At 46.6% G+C, this 12,425-nt stretch overlaps 1 protein-coding gene across 9 annotated transcripts in view; it reads left to right on the forward strand.

Annotated features, from left to right (window-relative positions):
* Positions 1 to 520: 520 nt before the first annotated feature.
* The window catches only part of ARHGAP44 (Rho GTPase activating protein 44), a 101,010-nt gene continuing 89,105 nt past the window's right edge, over positions 521 to 12,425 (forward strand). For 3 of the 9 annotated variants that reach the window (XM_080993659.1, XM_080993660.1, XM_080993657.1), the window contains exon 1: positions 521 to 1,130. In XM_080993659.1, the coding sequence (XP_080849785.1) occupies positions 1,078 to 1,130 (53 nt within the window). In that variant the 5' untranslated portion in view covers positions 521 to 1,077. The remainder of the gene's footprint in view (positions 1,131 to 12,425) is intronic. The other 6 variants (XM_080993653.1, XM_080993658.1, XM_080993655.1 and 3 more) reach the window with 5 other exon arrangements.

Here is a 12,425-nt window from a genome sequence, read left to right on the forward strand (position 1 = left end):
CGGCAGCAGCAGGAGGCCCCATTAGCTAAAGTGGTGCTTCAGGTTAAGAACAGTTTCAGGTTAAGAACGGACCACCGGAACGAATTAAGTACTTAACCCGAGGTACCACTGTCTAAGCCGGGGAGCTTCCTCTGCGCTCCCCTTTCCATGATGGTTGCCGACTTGGGCAGCTGCACCATCCATGCCCCCCGCGGCCGAAACAGGAACATTTTTTTGTGCTCGCGGGGTGGGGGCTCTCAATCCAGCCAGCTCTATCTTGAATTACAGAAACGCGGGCAAATGAGGATGAACAACCGGGTGGTGCTGGTGGTGAGACTCACCGGTTTTTCGCAGCAGCACCATCACCACTAGTGAACAGAGCCGCTCATTTCTGGCTCTTTCGCGTTGAAAGAGCTCCCCACCCCGAGCAGGAATGGATGCTCGGCGCTGCTGTTGCTGCCTCCTTTCCCCTCCGCAGCCCCACTGCGCGGCCGCGGCAAGGTGCTCCGCAGCGCCCCCACCCGGCGCAAGTGGGAAAGCGGCGGCCAGGAGGCGGAGACTCCAGTTCCCAGCGCCCCAGGCCGGGCAGCCGCAGTCCGAGCCGCCGCTTCTCTTCCAGCCTTGTCAGCAGCGCAGCGCGTCGGGATCGCCGCTGAGCTCGGAGAGGGAGAGAGGGAAAAGAGAAAGACGACCTCAGCATGGCCGGCCGGGCGTGGGTCGGGAGGCTGCGCTGAGCACTCGGGGCCGGGCGTGCTCGCTCGGCGGCTGCGCTTAGCCAGAAAGGGAGAAAGTGACGCTCCTGCTGCTGCTGCTGCTGCTGCGCCCCCGAAGGATGCAGGAGGGGGCGATGGTGCTGGCCGGGGGCTGCCCCCCTCCTTCCCCGCCGCCGCCGCTGCTGCTGCTGCTGCAGTGCTAGAGTCCTCGTCTTCCTCCCCCTCCTCCTCCTCCTCCTCCACCTTCTACCTTGAAGAAGAAGGGCCATGTAACCGCCTCCTTCCGCCTCCCCCAGCCCGGGATAGCCACCGATCTCCCCAGCTCTCCCTCTCCTCCTCCTCTTTCCCGAGCCCGTCGCGGCGCTCTCTGGCCAAGGGCGCAACCATGAAGAAGCAATTCAACCGCATGCGGCAGCTCGCCAACCAGACCGTGGGCAGGTAAGGGAGGAAAGTGGTTTGGGGCTGGGGGGTCCAAGGTAAAAGCACATCGCCTCGGCTTCCAACGCCCCTTTCTGCCCCAGCGGACGCTGGTGCGCCAAGGAGCGGTGCGCGGGAGGGTGTGGGTTAGGTACCGAGTGCAAATCATCCCCCTCCCCGTCTCTAAACTCGGTTTGTTTCGAGGGCTGTTTTGGTGAAGCTGCCTCCATTACATGTTTTGGTTTCTATATTCCTTCGGTCACAGCTTGTGCATTCCCCTCCTCCAATTTCCTATGGTTCTTCCCGCCTCTCTCTCTCTCTCTCTCTCTCTCTCTCTCTCGTTTACACACCCGCTGAGAGGCCGCTGTGGTTATATTGGGAAAGAGATCTTCATCCTTTGACTGCTAGCCTATGCTTAGAAAATGGAAGGGCTTCTTTCTGCTACCCCAAAGCCCTTACCTGAGGCTTCAAGGTGCTTCCTATGCTGCCTGGCCTCTGCTGGGTTTGTTCCCCAAGTAGTTTTATTCGGGAAGCTCTTGCGGTATGAAAACTCTGCCAGTTCCCCTCTACTTGTATAGGTTTTATCAGAACCAGCTGCTGACAGGCAGGAGGGACAGGTAAGCAAGCTAACAGAAACCACTGGAAGGCATAAAAAGTCTGGCAAGGGGCAGTAATAGCATTTAGCAGACTTTGCCTTCCGAGTTAAGACTGTGGTCCTAACCTCACTTAGCTGGGAGTAAGCCCTATTGGTTACAGCTGGACTTAGTTCTGAGTAGACATGGTTAGGCTTGCAGCCTCAAGCTGGCAGAAAAATCTCCCTGGAGAGTCAGCTGCTCAGACTATAGCTATGGGGTGTCCTTTTCACCTCAGTTATTGCTTATCTCAGAATTTCTCTCTCTCTGCTCACCTCAGGATTTATTGCTGTTTATGCTAGCGAGAATCAGCTGTTATTGGTTGGGGAGCTGGCCTAGCTGGCTTTCGCTCAGCAGCTGGCTTTTGAAGGAAGGAAAGGCCGGTGAGCCCTGCTCCTGCATGATAAGGGAGACTTGCTTTTGGATATTGCAAATCTGAGCATCTTTCTTCTGCCCTTGCTGTGGCGGCCAGGATCAGTCTGGACCTGTGAGAGTGCTGTGCAGGCTCTGATATGCTGGCTGGGCCTTCTGTTCACAGCATTTGCTTGCTTTAATGGGAATGCTTGCTGCAAAACCTTTTGAGAATTATACCATGTCTAGATAGAGGTTCTCTACCCCCCTCCCCAATCTTATTCCTGAATTATGTCCCAATTTTTGGATAGAGGTATGAGGCAGATGGAAGGGTCAGTGGGAGAGGGAGGAGCTATGTGGCTTTCATGGAATGCTATAACACAGGGGGCAAAAATTGTCTGGGGAGAAATCTCGCTGTGCTTTGCAACCTATTTGTTTGATTTCTTTTCTTCTCCTGACAGCCTTAATGGGGGGAACAGGGGATGCGCTGAGCAGCTCTTCCAGTGTTATGCCTGCGGACTGTCCAGATGGGCAGTGCATCATTCATTTGCGCCAATCTATCCAGCTGACATGTGTCCATCTTTGCATCGCTTCCTCTAAGCAGCTGTGAGCACTGGCTTTCCCTACAGCCTCCGGGGATGGCTAGCCAAATGGGTCTGCCTCTATCTATGGCTTGCAGTATTAGGGAAGTTTTTATTCTTCATTTCTCCGGATATTGCAGCCTGGCCCTGTGCTACGGCTCCATTGCTAGCATGCCTTTCTGGTAGTTGACTCAGTCCTTGTTGAGAAATCCAATCACGTCAAACTTGGGTTTAATTGTGGTAGCAGAGGTGGCCCTGCTGTACAGGCTGCTTTTGATAAGTGTGGTGAAAAAGCTCTTCTGCACAGGCAGCAACAATCCCACCCCCAATTTAGTGGTCCATTTCGAATCCCCAGGAAAAAAATGACTCTGCCTCTGAAACAATGAGGTGGGGTTGGCTTGTTTTCCTTTCTCGGCAATCAGTTGGTGTAAGAAACCAAATGCCTTATTGGTCAGTGACTTGGCTGTGAAAGCAGGCGGCTAGGCTGTTTAGCCGAGGGCATGTGTGCTACTTGATGGGGAGACGGCTTAAGGCATTGGTTCTGCTGTTGCAAAGCCTGTCAATGGGACTGTGGAGCCAACAGGCATAATAGCAGCCAATTTGCTGAACAAATGACCTACATTAGACATTGTAGTGGGAGGTGGCTTGGTTGGGGAGGAAACCGATGGGCATAGATGTGATTGTACGATGTGCAAAGGTAATGTGACAGGAGTCATGTGATGGGTTGAAGCTCTATCTCTTTTGCTTGTTGTCTGAATAAAGGTACTACTTCGACCAGCACTAAAAAGGGGGGGGGGGCATCCATTGTGAGCCAGAAGGATGCACCTAGTTTTCATGTTAGTTGCATATAATAACATTTGTGTGCACGCAGTTGGTGACCTCAGGCCTAGATGTATTATGCATTTGTGTAGAGTCCTTTGTCTAACTTTCAGCATGAATAGCTGCTTTTAGATAAGCAGCAATTAATTGCCCTGATCCAGCTTATCCACATGAGCCATGCATATTTTGGCTGTCCCCAGTGTGACAACCTCTCTTTAATTTTGGGTGGGGGCGGTGGCCGGGGGGAGGGCAGTTGAGAAGAACAGATATTTGACAGACCTGCTGAAACTTCCAGCCAGCTGATGTGACCAAAAGGTTCTGTTATTGACTATCCCTGGGTTTCAAAACCATGACTCAGATCTTTAAAATCACATAATAGGTTTAGAACCAGTGAGATTATATAAATCCTAGTTCACTTTTGTGCATTTTCCCATTTGTGGGAAACAAAATTGCTCTTTCTGGGAGCTTTTCTGCTGTCAGTGTTAACTTCCACTCCTTCTGTTCCTATTTCTATTAGTAAGCTGTTATTTCTGATTAAGTATCTGTCAGTTCTTAGTCACTTTGGTGCCATTCACTATAGTTAAACAGGATGCCTCATAGACAATATCCCTTATCTTGTTTTGAGTATATTTGTGTGCACATGCGGTAACAGATCTTGGGCATTGGCTATGTTGGAGCCTGGCCACATGGCAGCATTGCATGCATAGAGACTGCACTGTCCCTCAGTTACTTTGTTTGGAGTCTGTGAGTTTTATATTTATTTTCCATGGAAATAGGATGTATGATAGATAACCTTATGGCCTTTGTTCTGCTTGGGATTCAAAGATATTGAGAAAGAATTGCCGTTGAGTTCACAAGGCAACTTAGCTTGTGTTGGAGACAGTGAGAGAATTTCAGGTTCAGGTTCATTTTGCTACCTTTCTACTCAAGGCAGTTTACAAGCTGAAGAAACAACAACATATACAACAAAGATCATACATCATATAACAATGCAATCCAATACAAATAAGCCATAATAAGATATGGCTTTAAAATAAACAATTTATATTAATTAATGTAATATTCAACAATCCATTAGCATATAATAATACACAACAGCATTAACTCTCAAATATCAGCAAACAATAATTAAGCAGAAATTCACTCTCAACAATTACATTGAATAATTACTAAACTACAAGCAATAAAAATAACAGCAGGTCACAATACCAAATACATAAAATGCATTACACAATACAATACATTTAAAAAACATTGACTTGAGCAACTATTATGAAATTATTTTTGAGAGGCTGAGATGTTTTGTGGTTGTTAGAACACTAGTTTGAATTAGGTGGTCATTAGATGGATAAACCATGTTAGTTTTGCTCTCTGTAATACAGAACAAGAGATAATAAAATCATAGAATTATAAAGTTGGAGGGGATCACAAGGGTCATCTAGTCCAAGCCCCTTCAATGCAGGAATCTTTTACCCAGCGTGGAGCTCATGCTATCCCTTCACTTGGCAAACTTCTGTTGCACTGTATATATAAAGGAAATTTGGTTCCAATCATAATGGTTGGATGGGAGGTTGCTGGAGCCAGCGATTGCAGACCTAGAAGGGAACAGTTGTGGGGAGGATGTCATTAGAGGCCTCGGTCTTGCAAAAAGTGTCCACCTTCAAATTATATTCAGACTTTGGTGTTCAAGGCGGCAGTATACAGTGGTGCCTCGCAAGACGAAATTAATTCGTTCTGCGAGTTTTTTCGTCTTGCGAATTTTTCATCTTGCGAAGCACGGTTACCCTGGGTATTAACGGTTTTAAGAAAAAGGAAACAAACTTGCAAGACGTTTTTGTCTTGCGAAGCAAGCCCATAGGGAAATTCGTCTTGCGAAGCAACTCAAAAAACAAAAAACTCTTTCGTCTTGCGAGGCATTCGTCTTGCGAGGTACCACTGTATACAGGCTCTTTTTCATTAAGGCTCTGAAGTGCAGGCAGAAAATGCAGCAGAAAGTGGAATTGCTTATGGCTTCCTATTGTACTCTTTTCCATCTCTGTGCATGTCCTCAGTGGCAAATGGAATGGGTTCTTTCCATTTCTCTACTGCATTCTGATGCCTCATATGGAAAATGAGGTTGCTGGGTGCTGCCCATGATGACAATAAGCTAGAGAGGAAAGGGCTTCCCCTTGCACCTCTTCATTTACACAGTGCGGTGGCCTTTGTTCCCAGGAAGCACTGAGAGGGATAGGGAGCCTGGCCTTCTAGATGTTCTTCACCCCAGCCAGCATAGCCAGTGATGAAGGATGATGGGAGCTATAGGTCAAACAGTATCTTGAGAGCCATAGGTTCCCCATCTCCGATGTAGGGTGTGGATGTGGTTTATGGAGTCTCCTTAGATCTTAACAAACCTTGCTATCTTGCATGACTGCCATTGCCTGGTGACAGTTCATCCTTTCCTCACTTTCTCGGTTGGGGGGTGTTCATCCATCTTGTTTTCCTTTATATTCAAATTTCAGGATAAAATGAGGGAGGAGACAAAAGGGTGTGACAACAGCACATCTTGTGGGCCTCTAGTACCACTGAGGAGATCTCCTTTCCCCTTACTTTGCCTCCATGTATTACCTGCTTCAGGAAAGCCTCCAACACCATATGCTGTAACACATGCTCTAGCTGTGCACTGAGTGGACATCTCCACTGAGCTGTGAAATAAAGGAGGCACTGGGTGATTATTTCTTTCCTTTGCATTCTAACCAGCTTGGATCTGAGGCTTCTGCTTCCTTGACCATCACAAAAATCTATAAGAACTATGGCCCATGCCTAGCATCCTCTTCTCACAGTGGTTGACCAGATGCTTGTGGAAAGCCAGCAAGCAGGATTCATGCGCAAGAACACTCTGCCTTCCTGTGGCTTCCAGCAACTGGTATTAAGAAGCATTGCAAATAGCCATCGATAGCCGTCTCTTTCATCATACCAGGTTGCCAAGGGAACCTTCCTTTAACAAGGGTGAGCCAAGGAGCCAAGGTAATCTTTCTCTCAGTTAGACAGACAGACAGACAGACAGACAGACAGACAGACACACACACACACACACACACACACTTTCCTGGATTGGCATAGTAGATACTGTTTTCCCCCCTCTTGCATTTCATTAGAACTTCCTTCTTTGATTGGACAGATTAAGGCTGTCACTTGCTCTGCAAAAAAGAGATGGAGAGATGAAGGCAGAGGAGACCATGTTAAGTTAATTTGCATCCTTTCAGCTATGTGTGTTCCAACCCTCTCCCCTTCCACAAGTTCATCCTTCTGGAAGGATGGTGTTCCTCCCTCCCTCTGCCAGAGTATAAGAGCAGTAATGGCTAATCTGCATTGCAATCTCTGCCTCTGCCTGTCAGATCTTGACCTTTTCTGTATAAAACAGAGGTGAAAAGCATAATAAACAACATCCTGGCAATTTACTGTGGATAGCTTTTCTATCAAACTCCTTTTTTTTTAGTGGTATGAAGCTGGTTTCAATCCAGATGCAGCAGAAACCCTGGTTAGTCTTAGTGGGTGAGGTGGGTGTTTGCTTTGAAGAAGAACTGGGACAAAAGCAGTCCCACAGACCACAGTTAATTCCTTATTGGGCTCTTTCATATGAGCGTACAGAATTCAGGTTGGAGTATTTGTCCACTTAGTCCTGTAGTGTCTACTCTGACTAGCAGAGTTTAGCTTCTCAAGAAAGATGTTTCACATCACCTGGTCCTTCTAACTGGAGAGGCCATGCATGCAAAATGTGTGCTCCGTGACTGAACTATGGTCCCTGCTCCTTTTTTAACATTTGCATTAGCCTTCTGAACAGGGTTATGGAAGTGGATCCAGCCAGCGGGCCAGATTATTGAGTTCCCCCACCCTTGGCAGGCTGTTTTGATTGGTGGGTGGAGCCTAATGACCTGTCAGTCATAGTGATGCCAGGTGATCCATGCCACAAACCAAGCCCAGCCAAGCGAGCCTGGAAGTTACCACCAATCAGCTAACTGGTACAATCTTCAAGCTCTACTACCTGCAGGGGTCAGCTACACTATTGAGTTCCAGAACTTTATGGCATAGCCAATCCCAGCTGCCTTGCTCTGGCCACTGACAGCTACACTGGCAACCTCACCTCCACTTACCCCATATCTGCCATCATACATATGGGTGGGTGTGCTTTGAGGAAAGTGGCCTCACAAGCCAAACAGAGACTTGTGCCAGCCCTAATCTCTCTCTCTCTCTCTCTCTCTCTCTCTCTCTCTCTCTCACACACACACACACACACGATAACATAGACATCCTGGCATTGATAAGCTGATTAACACATGCAGCATGGCTAGAATGGATTGTGTCAATGACACAATCCAATTATTGGATGCCTTCTGAGGTCTGTCACTTGTGGTGGTGCATTGAAAACAGGTGTGGGCAATAAGCATGGTTAGCTGGAGGTTCAGGAAGAGAGCAATATTCTCCTTCCCTCTATCCCTCTCTCTCCTGCTCCCCTCTCCCCTTGAAACACACCATATGCAGGTTTAAAGCCTACACCACTATGACTCTAAGCAAAGATTAGATTCCACTGAAACTTGGGAAGCATTTCATCTTCCTCGATTCCTACATTTTTCTGTTTCATTTACTAAGACTCCAGGCAATAAAATGCTGAAACTGTATGCTAAAGGAACACCAAAAAGAGATGTAGATGACAGAGGAAATGGGCTATTAGGGGATGGTTCAGACGGTTGGAAAGGAGCTTTGTGCAGCAGAGAGGCTCCCTCCACTCCTTTAAGCAGGTGGTTGCCCAAAGACCATCAAATACATTACGTGGTAACATTCCTGCATGCACCAACTATATTCTTGAAGAGCTTTCAGCCATGATGGTGGTTCACATGCAGAATGTCCTGTGTGTTTGGAGCAGGGACTGAGATACTAGGCACCAGCACTGGGCAGAAATGTTTTGTGCATGCACAACACTTAGGTGTAGGAGAAATCATGAAAACCTCATGTAGGTTTTTGTGTGTGCCACATACAGCTCTTGCACCATGTATGTATAAATGCATGCTGAAGAGCCACAGCTAGTCACAAACTCCTAAATGCATGAATGTGCATTGGATTAGATGCATGTTTATGCAGCTTGTGCAATGATCTACCACGTGATTTTCCTGTTGCTGTTATTTCCTCCTTTTTATATGCTTGAAGCAGTCCAGCCCCTCAGTTGCGTCCAAAGTACAACTTTCCAGCTTAAGTGTTAGGGCTTGTTTCTGCCCTCGGCTCCTTTGGGAGGAAAGGCAGGAAATAGACTGAATAAGTAATTGGCAAGATAGAGCTGGGTTTGAGTTTTTAAACCCTAAGCTACTACTTGGGGTTTGTAACCAATAAGAAGCAGGCCATTCAGGAATTCAAAACTGGTCATGAAATGATATAATATGTGTGAAATGATATGCATGCCCTTACCCCAAACAGCATACATTTCATAGAATCATAGAGTTGGAAGAGACCACAAGGGCCATCGAGTCCAACCCCCTGCCAAGCAGGAAACACCATCAGAGCACTCCTGACATATGGTTGTCAAGCCTCTGCTTAAAGACCTCCAAAGAAGGAGACTCCACCACACTCCTTGGCAGCAAATGCCACTGTCAAACAGCTCTTACTGTCAGGAAGTTCTTCCTAATGTTTAGGTGGAATCTTCTTTCTTGTAGTTTGGATCCATTGCTCCGTGTCCGCTTCTCTGGAGCAGCAGAAAACAACCTTTCTCCCTCCTCTATGTGACATCCTTTTATATATTTGAACATGGCTATCATATCACCCCTTAACCTCCTCTTCTCCAGGCTAAACATGCCCAGCTCCCTTAGCCGTTCCTCATAAGGCATCATTTCCAGGCCTTTGACCATTTTGGTTGCCCTCCTCTGGACCCGTTCCAGTTTGTCAGTGTCCTTCTTGAACTGTGGTGCCCAGAACTGGACACAGTACTCCAGGTGAGGTCTGACCAGAGCAGAATACAGTGGCACTATTACTTCCCTTGATCTAGATGCTATACTCCTATTGATGCAGCCCAGAATTGCATTGGCTTTTTTAGCTGCCGCGTCACACTGTTGGCTCATGTCCAGTTTGTGGTCAACCAAGACTCCTAGATCCTTTTCACATGTACTGCTCTCAAGCCAGGTGTCCCCCATCTTGTATTTGTGCCTCTCATTTTTTTTGCCCAAGTTTAATACTTTACATTTCTCCCTGTTAAAATTCGTCTTGTTTGTTTTGGCCCAGTTCTCTAATCTGCCAAGGTCGTTTTGAAGTGTGATCCTGTCCTCTGGGGTGTTAGCCACCCCTCCAGTTTGGTGTCATCTGCAAATTTGATCAGGATGCCCTTGAGTCCATCATCCAAGTCGTTGATAAAGATGTTGAATAAGACCGGGCCCAAGACAGAACCCTGTGGCACCCCACTAGTCACTCTTCTCCAGGATGAAGAGGAACCATTGATGAGCACCCTTTGGGTTCGGTCAGTCAGCCAGTTACAAATCCACTGAGTGGTAGCATAGTCAAGACCGCATTTTACCAGCTTCTTTACAAGAATATCATGGGGCACCTTGTCAAATGCCTTGCTGAAATCAAGGTAGGCTACATCCACTGCGTTCCCTTCATCTACCAGGCTTGTAATTCTGTCAAAAAACGAGATCAGGTTAGTCTGACATGACTTATTTTTCAGAAATCCATGCTGACTATTGGTGATCACAGCATTCCTTTCTAGGTGCTCACAGACTGTTTGCTTAATGATCTGCTCCAGAATCTTCCCTGGTATTGATGTCAGACTGACTGGGCGGTAATTATTTGGGTCCTCTCTTTTCCCCTTTTTGAAAATAGGGACAACATTTGCCCTCCTCCAGTCTGCCGGGACTTCGCCTGTTCTCCAGAAATTCTCAAAGATGACTGCCAGTGGTTCTGAGATCACATCTGCCAGTTCTTTTAATACTCTTGGATGCAGTTCATCTGGCCCTGGAGACTTGAATACATCTAAACTAGCCAAGTATTCTTGTACTATCTCCTCAGTTATTCTGGGCTGTGTTTCCTCTGCTGAATCATTTGCTCCAAATTCTTCAGGTCGGGCATTGTTTTCTTTATCAGAGAAGACTGAGGCAAAGAAGGCATTGAGGAGTTCAGCCCTTTCTGTGTCCCCTGTTTGCATTTCACCATCTTCTCCCTGAGACTGAGTGACCCCACTGTTTCTTTGTTCCTCCTTTTGCTACGAACATACCCATAAAAGCCTTTTTTGTTGCTTTTAACCTCTCTAGCAAGCCTGAGTTCATTCTGTGCTTTAGCTTTTCTGACTTTGTGTCTACACGTGCTGGCTATTTGTTTGAATTCCTCTTTGGTGGTTTCCCCCCTTTTCCATTTTTTGTACACATCCTTTTTTAATCTTAACTCAGTTAAAAGTTCTTTAGATAGCCACCATTTGATTACTTCCATTTGCCTGGCTCTTAAGGCTTTCTGCTTGCAGCAATGCATTTTAAAAGCAAAAATAGTCAATTAAAAAGCAATAAATAAATGACCAGTTAAAACATGCATCACCATCCTTTGTCAAACCTTTGCCAGTTGGCTTAACTCCTGCTGTCGAAAGCTGTCTCCTAATATCAAAGTCTTGCAATGTGTTCAGAAGATGCACAGACTCAATCTTAGCCAAATCTCCGGGGGGGGGGGGGAGGGGGAAAGTTATGGAGCAGCTTCTGTTAGAAAACCTTTTCCCCCTACATGGAGTACAGGAATATAGGAAGCTGCCCTCTACCAAGAACTGGTCCATCTAGCTCAGTACTAACTAGCAGTGCCCCTACAGGATTTCAGACAGAAGTCATTCTCTGCTGTTTGCCTGGCCAAAAAACTCACACCCAGAATGTATGCGAAGGGTCATTGTGGGTCACAGTCTGTAATGGCAGCATTCATGTGAATTCCTATAGGGTTAGGGTCTCTTCTGTTTCTTAATTTTATAGGGTGTGGTGTTGGCCTCAATAGTGTTTTTTTAATACCATAAAGCAGAATTTAATTAGTGATCCCATTGATGACCTTCTTTCACATGCACTTTGGGAGGACTTGGGATGCTGCAAAGGACATTTAGCTCCCTCAAAAAGAATTCAATATTTTGACTGATTCTGGTGATGTAGGTCAATCAGTGTGTGTGTCCTGGTCTGCATCATGCCATCTGAGCAGGTCAATGTTTAGCAGAAATCACAAGGAGCATTTTCTTAATTTTGTTATGACTTCACTGTTTGTTTAATATTACATTTATAACACACTTTTCCTCTAGTGAGCACCAGTAGCCCCTTTTATCTTCACAGCAACCCTACCAGGTAGGTCATTCTCAGAGATAGTGGTGGTTCGCCCAAGACTGTCCAGAGAGGCTCTATGATTTTCTCTCTCCATTAGTATCCTCATTAGTGCTGCCAGATCTTCTTGTTTTCATACTCCAGAAAATAAAAATCACGCTCCTAATGGCAGCTGAGCAGCTGAAAAGCTCCTCTTGAGATGAGAAAGGAAACCCTGGAGCAGAATTTAACTGTTCCACAGGTTGAGCCTGCATTACACAGGTTCCCAAGGTCATCTGGGTGTAAAAAGGGCACACCATAATAACCTTCAGCCCAGACTTCCAAACAGAGGCTCTGTGTCACTTAGGGCTGCTTGTGCAACTTGCCAGAGCGATTGTGCATCTATGTGCACACAGGCAAAGTTATGAGAAGCTTGTTTTGAAGCTGGACTTGACTGTATTTTCCCGGGTAACTTTTTACAGACAGCATGCGAGTTCTGGTACTGGACACAATTTGAATATGTGCTGCTACACATAGTGGTGGGTGGCGGTTGGAGGGGGGGAGAGAGAATGAATCATTTACCTACTGAACAGATTAATTTGGAGGCTATGTATTTTCTATAAAGCGTTGCTGCCTCAATTGCACTGCTTTCTTTCCTCCTCG

Source organism: Podarcis pityusensis (assembly GCF_964106645.2).
Source record: "Podarcis pityusensis genome assembly, chromosome: 2".
Lineage (NCBI taxonomy): Eukaryota > Metazoa > Chordata > Lepidosauria > Squamata > Lacertidae > Podarcis > Podarcis pityusensis.